Genomic DNA, 12,694 nt, shown 5'->3' with positions numbered 1-12,694 from the left:
TTTTATGAAACTAAGCCCGGGGGCCATTCTGTATTGTCTAAGAGAAGCAGAATAAACAGGCGTGAGAGTGTGGCGTGAACTGGGGGCGCGTCCCCGGCTTCGGCGGGTGTGGTCACGTGGGCTGTGCTCTCCCCCTTCCAGAACCGTGTATGAAGACTCCGGGCCTGGAAGGCCCCTCAGCTGCTTCATGGAGGAGCCAGCCCCGTACACGGACGGCCCCGGGGCCGCGGCCGGCGGGGGCAACTGCAGGTTTGTGGAATCCCCGAGTCAAGACCAAAGACTTCAGGCCCAGCGACTGCGAAACCCTGAGGTGCGAGGGTCGCTCCAGACGCCACAGAACCGGCCTCACGGCCACCAGTCGCCGGAGCTGCCCGAAGGCTACGGTGAGGGTGCGCGCCCGCCATTCCACGTGCGGTCGGCCACGTGTCCCTCTCCGGTTTCAGACCTTTTCTGGTACCGCGTGCCTGCCGGAACCGCTGATGTTTGCAGAGCTCTGCCCCATTGTGTCAGTGTGATGGTTGATAAATCCTGCTCCTCCTTAATGTATCCGCCCTTGCTTCAAGCTTCTAGGATAGCAATTGTGTGAAGAATTTAGGCAAAGGAATGTCAAAGAGAGCCAAGAGGACTGGGGCGGGGGTCTGGATGAAGCTCTTTGTAGCGTCTTGGGATTTGAACGTGGGAAGGACGGCCTTGGGTAGGAGTGGTAAGACATACCACTATCACGAAAGGTAAAACAGAATCTTTTGACAACCACAGAGGAAGCGCCTAAATGAAGGAGTATCCATGTAGATCCATGTTGGAGGATCCACATAGATGGGGCAGATGAGACCGGTAGTATGAGCAGGGGACAGGTGGAGGCAGGATGCGTCTGGAGGTGGCAGGTTGAGGGGTGTGGCCGCCTCTCCAGGTGGGAACAGAAGTGAGATCTGTCCACACACTGACCCCAGCAAGCCAGGCCCAAGTTCACTCCTGCCCTCCACACCCTTCTCTCGGTCCTTTGAAAGACTGTGGGAAGGAAGCGGGGCCTCCGAGCTTACAGGATTGACTCCTTGGAGTGAGTGTCACTGACCATGTCCCCACTGTGTCGTGCAGAGCAGAGAACCACGGTACAGGGCCAGGTGTACTTCCTGCACACGCAGACGGGAGTCAGCACGTGGCATGACCCTAGGATACCCAGGTAGGTCTCCTGTGTGGCTCACCAGCAGGGCTGCATTCCAGCAGTGCCCAGGCCCTCTGGCTGTGGGTGATGCAGCCCTTAGGGCTTGGAGGTGTGGGCTCAGAGGGTGCACTGCCTGAGGTCCTGACTCAGACTCTCGGGGGAGGGGGGGCGGGGGGTGGGGGGGCGGCAGTCCCAGCTCTGCTCCTCCCTCCCCCCAGCTGGTCAGCAGCTGCTGTAACACACTTGGGTCCTTTAGACTAAAGTTTAGAGAGCGACTCTGGGTCTTGAAATCAGGTTCCATAACTGGAAAAGACCCTTACCCTTAGATGAAATCAAATGCACTTACTCAAAAAACCTTCAAGATGTGGTTGCTCTCATTTTAAACTAAAAATATTGCTGAATAAAATGATCTGATATCTGATCTGATGCTTTAAATAATAGGAGTGGAGGAGTGAGTGGGGAGCCCTGGCGGCAGGTTGGTGATGAGCTGGTAATTGTTGAAGCTGGTTATTCACTGTGGCCTCTCTTTTTTTATATGCTTAAAATTCTCCATAATAAAGAGTTAAACAGGAAATATAAAGACTCTATCACCCTTTTTCTCTTCTACTTTACCATCCCTATTGCCTCAGTCCCTTGGGGACCATTCCTGGGGGAGATGAAGCTTTTCTATACGAATTCCTTCTACAAGGCCATACATCTGAGCCCAGGTCAGAGAGATCCCTGCCCCTCCCCTACCTGTAATGGAGTTAAGTTTCTTTTTTCTCTTTGCTCTGCTTTCTTTTTTTTCTTAGAAATTTTTTTTGGTTTCAGAATAGCATTACTGCCTAATAACATTTTAGTAATGCTCATTTCCTTTTTGTTCATAATTTGTTTCATCTGAGAACAAGCTTCTTGCTTTTGATTTTCCAAATCTATGTTGAACTTACAATTCAGTGTCTATAATTAGAATGGAAGTATTACCTGCAAATGAATGAGCTATCTCCTTGGTACTCTCGGGAAGGAAGTTCAGGCTTTTGTGCTCATTAGAAAAGCATCTTGGTCAGTAATGCTTGCTCCCAGGTGACTGTGGATTGGGTTGAAATAATTAATCAAGAGGTTAGACTTAGAGCTACTTGCTTATTAACAAAAGTGACTCAAAAATGAGACGGCCTTGTCCTGGCGCAGCTCTCTAGAATGGGAAGATTTCCAGTGCATGTTCTTATACCCCTGTCTGCTGGAGAAAACGTGTTTCCTGGGAGCTTTCCCACGGAGAGACCCTTCTAACCTTGAGCATCTCATTAACTTGTGAACCCAGAGAGGCCTTCCGGCAGCATTCAGGTCCCCCCGCTGCTGGGCTGGCCAAAGGTTCGGTCGAGGTTCCCATTGCATAGGCAATGTTTCACTCCTCTTTGGTGGAAGGAATGGAATTCCCAGGCAAACCGTGCTCCCTGTCCTGACCACAGGCTCTGAGAGTTGCGATTTTGTCCGTGGATTTTGCTGCCACGTGCACCACGGAGGCTGGGGCTCGGTGGGTGTTTGGTGTAAGTAGCACCTCGATTGGCCTGCGTAGCCCCTGGGTAAGGGGGCGCCCCTGCTTCTCTCACTGAAGTTTTGGTGTCAGGCCTCCACACTCAGATGGACAAACCGCTGTGTGTCTTCCTTTCTGGTAGAGACCTTAACAGCGTGAACTGCGATGAACTTGGACCACTGCCGCCCGGTTGGGAAGTCCGCAGCACGGTTTCCGGGAGAATATATTTTGTAGATCATAATAACCGAACAACCCAGTTTACAGACCCACGGTTACACCACATCATGACGTAAGACTCTTAGCGGCTCTTTTCGGCCTCTGTACCATTACAGTGCCATGTTTCCTACTGGTATTTCCCTTCATCTGTTGACTGCCTTGTTGGTTAGCAGAGAATAAGCGTGAGCAAAATACGCTAATTACTGAGTGGACAGTCATGTGTTTTAAACTCTCAAGCCAGCTGGGTGCAGTCCTGAAGGCCTGTGTCACAGCCAGCCTATAGCTGAGCTGCAGCCTAAATCAAACCCCCGAGCTGGCGCAGCTTCATTCTCGGAGCTTCCACACGCGTATCTGATGAGACGGGTGGCCTCAGAGTGGGAAGCAGCGGAGTGAGGTTTCCCTTGGGGCCTGCTCACCACCACAGGGGAGGGCTGGTCCAGAGCGCCGTTTGGCTTCCCAGACCATCATTCCCGGGGGAGTTGGGTCTGGAGATGACCTTGGATCCCACGCTTCATGTCCCAGGATAAGGGACGTGTGTCCTCAAACATGAGAGCCCAGAGGTGCTTGTCACTGAGAGCTGACATAAGTCATCAAAACTGGAGCAGAACACATAGCTGGTCCTGGGCCGCCTCTGTCCCTGGACTTGCGCCTCTGGGAGGAGCCCTGGAGATGCCCCGGATGAGAGGAGGAGGAGCGGCCCCCGCCACGTTTCCCTGGCTTGCTCTTCTGCGTGTCGCCTCCTCCACTGTCATCTGATTTCAGTGTTCCAGTCACCTCCATGTAGTTCTCAGCCCCGAGGCCCCGCTGAGAGCACGTCGGCACTAGATGCCGATGAATGCTAGAAGCTTCTGTGTTTACTCATGGCAGTGAGAATGTATGAGGCGGAGATGGGGGTCTCCTTTGTTATATCCTGGACACCTGTTGGGTTGGCCAGGAAGTTCGTTTGGGGTTTCCGGTAACATCTGATGAAAAGGATGGTCTGAGGGTGGCCTCCTGGATTTTCACGTATCTGCGTACAGAGTTGTGTCACCGGGGAAGCACTCTTGACCGGAAGTGGGTGTCCTGACCTCTCTTCTCGGTCCCTTGGTGTGTGTGGGGGGGACCCCACTGGCCGCTGCCCTTGGGGTGACCGCAGCGCTTCTGCTCTCCTCAAGTCACCAGTGCCAACTGAAGGAGCCCAGCCAGCCACCACCACCACCCAGCGAGGGCTCCGTGGAGGACGAGGAGCTGCCTGCCCAGAGGTACGAGAGAGATCTGGTCCAGAAACTGAAGGTCCTCAGACACGAGCTCTCCCTGCAGCAGCCCCAGGCTGGCCACTGCCGCATCGAGGTGTCCAGAGAGGAGATATTTGAGGTACGGGGTTCGGGGCAGCTGGCCGTCAGGTGGACTCTGTCCCCCGTCAGTGGACAGTGAGCTCTGCTTCCTATCTGGTGTGTCGGGGGTGAAGTGCAGCGCTTTATCAGGGCTGAAGCCCCAGGCAAGAGAGGGGTCAGTATTTCCTCCTGTGGTCAGGGTTTAAAAATCAGTGACTTCTGAGTGAAGATCTTGCGATCTGTATACAGCTAGTACGAAGTGGTACTGTAAATCCCGCACCTGCATTGTACGGATGGTATTTCCTGCTGTTGGCACGGCATCCTCAGAACTGAGCATCCCCGCGCGGGGCCTGGCCCGCCACCTCCCCGTAGGGCACTGTCTCCCTGGAGGAGCCAGTGGCCTCCCTCTCTCTTCTGGCTCTGGGTGGCATGCTGACCTCTGTCCAGCTGCCCTGCGGCATTGGGCTCCCTAAATAGGGGACCTCTGGCAGGCAGGGCCCTCTTCTCAGGACCACCATCCTCGGTAGAGTCTCAGCCGTGTACGGGCCTCTGTGGAAGCCTCGCTGAGGCGCAGGCTCTCCTGGCCCACAGCAGCCGGGGGGCCGCTCAGCGCCTTCTCCAAAGTGCCCGGGGTCCGCATGAGTGGAGCAGCTCAAGTGCCCGGTTTTGCCCAATGAGCGTCTTAAACGGCTGTCAGGACGGGGAAGCTGAATTTTGGACACGCTGCTGCCAGATCTTTTCCATTCAACATCCCCTTGCCTCTTGGGATGGTCGCTTTTGAATTCCGTTAAATGTAAAGCAAGAAAAGGTTCTTAAGTGCCTTTTCACTGAAAATACCCACAGACACTGAGCTGGTTCCACTCCAGAGGCTGACTCTGAGGCCCTGTTAGGCTGACCACGTTTCCTGTGTCTGATAAGCTGCTTTATGTTCCACTGAACGCCTGCTTGGCTTTTTGACTCAGTGGGAAAATGTGCTTTTTGACTTCAGATGTAAAACCAGGCTCAAGATTCTTTTACTATTTCTTTCTTATTATTTTACTCTCTTATGAGGTCTCCATTTGGCTAAAGCATATAAACTTATAGGACACATTGGAATTCATTTGTGTGGAGAAAATCAACCCTAGAGAGGACGTTTAACCCTTAAGTTGTGATTGTGCTGAGGGTAACTGTGTGTATCCTTGGGTACAGTGTTAGCTGCCATGAGCTTTGTTGTTCCTGAGGGAGTGATGGTGGGAGAAAGGTGAAGGAGGAGCAGTGAGCCAGAGCCCAAAGTAACATCCTGAACAGGAACCAGACAGGACTCAGATTGGAATTCTTAAAAATAAGCTCGGATCTTATTTATAGTCGGGCTCCACTATAAATAACCTTTCATCATGTTATGACTTTAAAAATAAGACAAGTTCTTCTCTCTGAAACTGTAATTTTGACGTGCAGGAGTCTTATCGCCAGATAATGAAGATGCGACCAAAAGACTTGAAAAAGCGCCTCATGGTGAAATTCCGAGGAGAAGAAGGCTTGGACTATGGCGGGGTGGCGAGGTGAGAGGCTCGTGTGTCCCTGCTCCTGCGTGGATGTCAGCGCACCTGTGAGCAGATGTTTGCCGAGCAGCCCTCTGCCCCTTCCTGGTGCTGATCTCGGGGCAGTCAGAACTCGGGTCTTGCCATCAGAGAGCATTCTGAGGAAAAGAATTCCTAAAAGCATGTGCTTGCTAGCATCTCGCTATGACCCATCAAGACCCAGCTCTTGACCCAATCATCGCCTCACTTCTTACAAAGTTTGAATTAAACTTTTAACCTTACTCCCTTCTCCAGCTGGCCTGGGAAGACAGTACACTCACTGAACTTCCTGAACGGGAAGTTAATGTGGAGACAGCCTGGCTTTTGTCCTAAGAGGACTTTCAGGGGTGGGAGGGAGGAAGGCGTGTACATTGCCTTTGTGTCAAAGGGGTTTTGTAAAGTGAGGTTTGGGTCAAAATGATTCATGCAGATGATTTTAAAGGCAGTAGTTTCTCATGATTAAGTTATGTGTCCTATCTTCCCTCTCTTCACCTTTGAGACAACAGTTCTTTGGCCCTTTTAACTGTCTGTTTTAATAGAACCAGTCATCTAGATCGTGAACTTGCTCAAGTTCATTTATTATCTGCTGACCCTGTGAGGTGTGTTTGTAGGCACATAGACTAGGTCCTGGCTGTGGTGAGGATCAAATTTAATTCTTTACAGCTTTGGAATCTCAGTGTCTTCAGTTCTTCTGTCGTTGGCTTTACAACTGTGCACGATGTGTTTCCGCCTTTATTTTTCTGTTGTCCACGAGAGACACTGTCTCTTGGCCTCTCTTTTTCATAAGAGAAGGATATCGATGCTCCTGACTTTCCCTTCCTTCCACTTGTTACCTCTTGCATTCCATTATCTGTAGTATAACTTTTACAGTGTCAAGGCCAAAGATTTACATTTTGTTCTGTAAGCAAAATTAAGTCAGTCTCCTGTGCTTATGTGTTATTTGTAAGAGTCGAAAGTCAATACATTGTTTTATATTATTATGACAGTGTAAATATTGTTTCCTGAGGGATTAAGTGGTATGCTATCATTTATTTTATCCTTTTGAGCAAATTTTAATTTTTCTAAGAATTTCTTCTTTTAAACCAGGTCTTGTCTTTGTTGCTCCATTGAATATCGCCTTTGGCCAATTCCCCCTCCCATCCTCTCTTGTGGAGGCCCTGTCCCCTGACACGGTTTCTTTAGACCTTCTGCATAGCTGTCTTCATGGGACATCACTGCTTTCTTGGGTTGGAGCCATTGTTGTGTGGGTCTCATGGCTACTTATTCCTTGGCTTACTCCCTTGTGTTATTGGGGTATATCCTCAAGTAGGTTTCTTAGAAAGGGTGTGTGTGGGGTTAATTTTCCAAGATATTAGGTCTGAAAATGTCTTATAATCTTTGCTTTGATAGCTTGGCTTCTTACGGACTTCTAGAAAGAAAATCATTTTCAGTCAGAACTCTGAATTTGCTCTCCCATCTCCCTGCACCCGGGTCACTGTCTGATGCGAGTCTGGTTTCAGTCACTTTTGTGCCGTTTGTCCCCATCCGGGAACACCCGTCATCCGTAGATGCTGTACCTTTTTCCCGTTTTTCTCTCCCACTCCTGTCTTCAAGGCCTCCTTGCCCGTATCCACCGTCCTGCTCACTCCTCCCAGCCCCTCCTCACTTCCTTGCTCCTCTTTCGGCTTGCTGTCACTCACTGGCAGAACCCCAGTTCTGAAGCATCCCATCCCCTCTCTGACAAGGTTACGAGTCAGAGAATCACCAGTGACTGCGAACCTCAACTCTGGTAGGTGCTGCAAGGGGCCTCGTTAACATGCAGTCGTGTGTGACAGTGGTCCCATCTTGGGGGTCATGGGACAGGAGAGCCTCCCACCCTCACAGTTTAGAATACACAAGCAGATTCTCACCCCTGCAGTAGTCAGCACCAGCAAAATTAGGTTCTGAGAAGTGATATGGGGGTCTCACTACGTCTCTGGGTGAAGTTGGGATCTTTTCCAGCTGCCAAAAGTAAGTAAATGGGGCCGGGAACAGAATCGTTCCTCCAGCCTCTTCCCATCGCGTCCGCTTCTCTCCCCTCCTGCCCCTCCGTCTGGGATACAGGTTGAGCCCGGGCCTTCCTGACCACATGCTCACACTGCCACTGCCTCTCCTCGGGAAGTGCTTTTTCTTTCCCGATTGTCCCAGGTTTCTTCTTTGATCTTCTCCATATAGAGTCTAGAAAGCATCTTTCTTCTGGCAAACGTAACGTTCATCTGCCCTGAAAACATGAGTCCCATTCCTAACAAGACAGGGGCTCTAGGCTTTCCGTCCCTCTCTTCAGGGAGACTTCTGTTTCCTCGTTCATGTTTGTCCGAAATTCATGCCGCACTACTTCCATTCTCTCTCCTCCGCCTTTTTCTTTCTAGTCTCGGGATGTCTCAAGAGTCAGTGTCTTGAATGGTTTCTCTTTACACTGTTCCGTGTGTAGCTGGGGTTATGGTCCCTAGGCGAGCATGTGAACAGCTGGGTGAAGTTTGATTTGGAAGGAGTTCGCTTTCTCTACCGTTGTCCATGGTTATGAAGTCGTGCAGGTGGAGATGAGTGTTGGTGCAGCTGCCTTGATGAACACGGTGCTGCAGGGGAAAGAGCTGAGAAGCCCTGCCTTTCTGCGGCTAGTCTGACCTGGTTTTTCAGCTCTCGCGTCTTCCCCGTGTCTGAACGGTCCTTACCTGTCGCGGAGGCCGAGATGTCAGTTACCCGTGTGTTACACGTGCGTGTGTGTCTGTTCCTCTGCCCTGCCTCTGGGTCTGAACCTTCATCTTCTCTCTCTCTCTTCTGACTCTGGGGATAGCTCTTCCTTGACCACTTCTGGAACTTTTCTCGTGCTCTATACCTCGTCCACAGCTCAGTCGGAATGTTTGCTTGCATTTTAATCACTTCCTGTCTAGACAGTTGCAGGACCTTGGCGTTTATGAAAATAATTCTTTGTAAATCCAAACTCTGAAACTTGGGGCTGAACAAAGCACGAGTTGGGAAGTCCTGCCTTCCTAATAAAGAGGCTTCCTAAGACTCGGCGTCTCTTCTCTGACAGTTCCTTCCTGTTGGAGTTCGATATGTCACTTTGTGTTGGTGTGATCATTTTGTGGGTATTTTCACGTGCTTCTCCAACAGATTATCTGCATTTGGGCTTATCCTTCCATATTTTCTCACTTCTGTGTTTTCTATTTCAAGGAGTAAGAAATTTTAGAACTTAATAAGGTTCGTCTATTTAAAGAAGTTTTGAGTAGAAAGAAGACAAGGTTACAGAAGTGTTTATATAAGACTGCATACCTGGGTTTACCAAACCTGACCACAGCAACCGAGTCACGTTTTCTGTTTAGAGTGCTTTTTTTTGTTTGGTTTTAATTCGGGCCTTTTAAACATTAAGATATTTATTTGGCTCTGTGGGTCTTGGTTTCTGCACCTGGGGTCTGTGATCTTTCATCATGGCATGTGAACTCTCAGTTTCATCACGTGGGATATAGTCTCCTGACCAGGGACTGAGCCTGGGCCCCTGCATCGGGAGTACAGATTCTTAGCCATTGGACCACCAGGGAAGTCCCATCGTCACCTGAGATTTTACCTCTACAAAGTAGCAGAGAAAACCTTCCCTGGGGCACAGGCAGGCTGACAGACACCGTGCCTCTGAGCTGGTGATGATTCCCAGCAGCCAGAGATAGTTCTCAACTTCGGAGTTGCTGAAGTTTTGATTTTCTGGTACCACTAGAAGCAGTTGTTTCCTTCTTGAAGCCTATTTGCCCAGTCTGTACCAATCACCTTTTCTCAGAGCCAGGCAGCCTTACGAGTTGGGCTTCCAAGGGCATAGTCTATCAGTCCCGTGATGAAGATCTAAAACTAGGGGGTTTTAACATGTCTTCTTCTTGTTGTGCTTTCTAGGGAGTGGCTTTATTTACTGTGCCATGAAATGTTGAATCCGTACTATGGACTCTTCCAGTACTCCACAGACAACATTTACATGTTGCAAATCAACCCAGATTCTTCAATCAACCCTGTAAGTATTAATGAATACGGAGGTCAGAAATTAAGTTGGAGAATTTAAGTGGCTTTCCAGTTTCAACCTCAATTCTTGGTTTATTCATTGTAGACCTACTCAAAGTCTGTGGCAAATAAAACATGGAAAGGTAGAGTGACGGCGGGATCAGGGATGGATGGTTTCCACCCCTTCTCTTCAGTGACTGGGGTCACTGAGTATGTTGTTTCAAAGACAGCAAGAGTGAAATTGAGCTGCTTGTGGACTTAAAGCATTTTACTGCCATTTGAGGGAACTCTGGCTTGATGGCTGTATTTGTTGACAGTGTCATTCTGAGAAGTGGGGTACGAGGTCCGTCCTCCACCCAGCCAGGAATATTCCCTTCTGTAACTGGCCTTTTTGGCCAGTGTGCTGATACTCTTAGCTGCTCGTCATAGCAATGAGGAAATAGGAGCAGAATGTGGCCCAGGGGTGGCCCACGGCGAGCGGAGGGCTCTGCTGCGGGGCCGCGTCCTGTGGTCCCCACCGTGCACGTGGCTCTGAGGGGCAGTCAGTGCGACTTTCACCAGAGTGGACACTCTGTAATTCCAACCTAAGAGTAGAAACGGGGGTTCCCTGGTTACAAACCACAACAGCACTGGTTTTGGGCTGTGTCCCCCGCTCAGTCCCTTCTCTGGATTTTTCTGTCTTCTGCTTTCCTGTGGGATGGGGGAGGGATGGCAGAGGAAGAAGGAGGCTGCCTTTCGCCTTTATTTGCTCGTGGCACGCCGGGAGGAGAGGCCGGCGGCCTCCTGGGTGTGCCAGCACCAGGCGCTGCGCTGAGAAGGGGCAGCTCGTGGTTGACGCTTTGCCTTCGTCATGTTGAAATTCTCCATTTCTGAATAAGAGGTTCTGCATTTTCATTTTGCACTGGGCCCCACAAATTCAATAGCAGTTTGGAGAAGGTATTTGAACCAAGGGCACATGAAGTGTCATTCAGATGACCTCTCCAGAGTCCTGCTCTCATGTGAACTTTGACCGGATGGGTCCTGAGCGCAGCCTGTGAATCACTGATTTCAGCTTCCTGCCTGTGGGACGGGTCTCCTGAGAAGCCTGGAGAAACACACCTGTCCACCCGGCCGGTCAGCTTCCTAACACTTAGTGTTCTCTGCTGCCCCCTGCAGGACCACTTGTCTTACTTCCATTTTGTGGGTCGGATCATGGGTCTGGCTGTGTTCCACGGACACTACATCAATGGGGGTTTCACGGTTCCTTTCTACAAGCAGCTACTGGGGAAGCCCATCCAGCTTTCTGATTTGGAATCGGTGGACCCTGAACTCCATAAGAGCTTAGTGTGGATTCTGTAAGTACCGACTCAGGGAACTGAAAATTCACGCGTCACCTGTCTTAGGGTGCACCAGATCCATGGGTGTGAGACTGGAGGAGAGAAGCAAACCACCTGAGACACAGAAGCTGGTCTGAGAAAAATATCTAATTGACTTACTATCTCCTATACTGTTTGACCAGCCACTCTTCATGGACCAGTTTCTTCTGTTGTTTCCTTGAATTATTAGGTTACAGTTGTGGCTGTTAATCCCCAGGCCGGGTGGTTTGTTTTTTTTAACACTCTGAGGTGTCTCATGGTCTCTAGAGGGACCAAGTGAAGTGAAGTGAAAGTCATTCAGTCGTATTTGACTTTTTGCGACCCCATGGGCTGTATAGACCATGGAATTCTCCAGGCCAGAATACTGGATGGGGTAGCCTTTCCCTTCTCCGGGGGATCTTCCCAATCCAGAGATCGAACCCAGGTCTCCTGCATTGCACGCGGATTCTTTACCAGCTGAGCCACCAGGGAAGCCCCTAGAGGGACCAGGAAGTTATCAAAAAAGTCCTGATATTCAGTCGCCTTTGTTTTAAGATTATCCTAAAACTCTTAAAAGCAACAGGCACAGCTACACGGTCACTGTGGATGTCGGGGGTCCTCTTGAATGGGCTCATTTCACAGGAATGGGAGGTCCAGCTCCTTCCACATGTCCCAGCTGCTAAGGCTGGGGTGCGGGGGTCAGACCTGCATCCTGTGAACCACCCCAGCTGTGTTCCCAGAAACGTGGCAAAGGAGCCAGCCCTAGCTTTCAAGGGCTTCTCTGCACTGGAGCCTTGGAGAGGCTGCCTGGAGGCAGGGCGGCGCCGTCTTCTTGGTGTGGCTGCCCCTTGACTCCGTATCCCCGTCACGCTTCCCTCCTGTCTGCTCGGAGACTCGGGCACCCTGTCTCCAGGAGCCTCAGCAGCGTTGCTCCCATCACCCTCCTCTTGCGAGGGAGGAAGCCGGGCCGCCCTGACCCCCGCCTCTGTGCTCCCCCCCAGGGAGAACGACATCACCCCCGTGCTCGATCACACGTTCTGCGTGGAGCACAACGCTTTCGGGCGGATTCTTCAGCACGAACTGAAACCCAACGGCAGGAACGTCCCCGTCACAGAGGAGAATAAGAAGGAATATGTCCGGTAGGCAGTGTTCTGGGGCATCCGGGGAGGGGGTCACCCTGGGACGGCGGGCAGAGGTCCCGTTGAGATGGCCGAGGCTCCTCTGCTGCGTGAGCCTCCCTTCCCATACTTGGACCAGAGTCACAGTAGAGACTTCCAGAAAGCGGTGGCGTCAGCAGTGGGAGCTCTGAGTGGAGGGCTGACCTGTTAAAGGGGGATTTGTGACCCACAGGAGGGGGAGGAGGAGGAGCCTGGAAGCTTCCTGAGCTCAGTCTCAGGGCATCTTCCCTCCGGTCTGTCCTCCCCCTTCTCCATGGGGTATTCAGACACATGTGGGGGTGTCGTTCTCAGGGTCCTATATTTTACTTTCAAACATTTTTTTTTTCAACTATGGCATCCCTAACAGGTCAGGTCAGATCCGACCGATTTCAAGCAGAGGATCAGCACATCTGAGGGAGGGGCTGGCTTCCTTTCCTCTGAGTCTTAGGCTGG

General features: G+C 50.9%; 1 protein-coding gene across 2 annotated transcripts in view; it reads left to right on the top strand.

The window, feature by feature from the left end:
* Nucleotides 1-12,694, top strand: part of SMURF1 (SMAD specific E3 ubiquitin protein ligase 1) — a 91,938-nt gene that overhangs the window by 72,663 nt on the left and 6,581 nt on the right. For both annotated transcript variants that reach the window (XM_052657015.1, XM_052657014.1), the window contains exons 7-14: nucleotides 142-383; nucleotides 1,093-1,177; nucleotides 2,809-2,955; nucleotides 4,037-4,235; nucleotides 5,630-5,733; nucleotides 9,649-9,763; nucleotides 10,906-11,084; nucleotides 12,086-12,223. In XM_052657015.1, the coding sequence (XP_052512975.1) occupies nucleotides 142-383; nucleotides 1,093-1,177; nucleotides 2,809-2,955; nucleotides 4,037-4,235; nucleotides 5,630-5,733; nucleotides 9,649-9,763; nucleotides 10,906-11,084; nucleotides 12,086-12,223 (1,209 nt within the window). The remainder of the gene's footprint in view (nucleotides 1-141; nucleotides 384-1,092; nucleotides 1,178-2,808; nucleotides 2,956-4,036; nucleotides 4,236-5,629; nucleotides 5,734-9,648; nucleotides 9,764-10,905; nucleotides 11,085-12,085; nucleotides 12,224-12,694) is intronic.

This window comes from Budorcas taxicolor, chromosome 2 (genome assembly GCF_023091745.1).
Source record: "Budorcas taxicolor isolate Tak-1 chromosome 2, Takin1.1, whole genome shotgun sequence".
Taxonomy (NCBI): Eukaryota; Metazoa; Chordata; class Mammalia; order Artiodactyla; family Bovidae; genus Budorcas; species Budorcas taxicolor.
The sequence above is the reverse complement of the archived record's forward strand: the minus strand, read 5'-3'. Positions and strand labels throughout refer to the sequence as shown.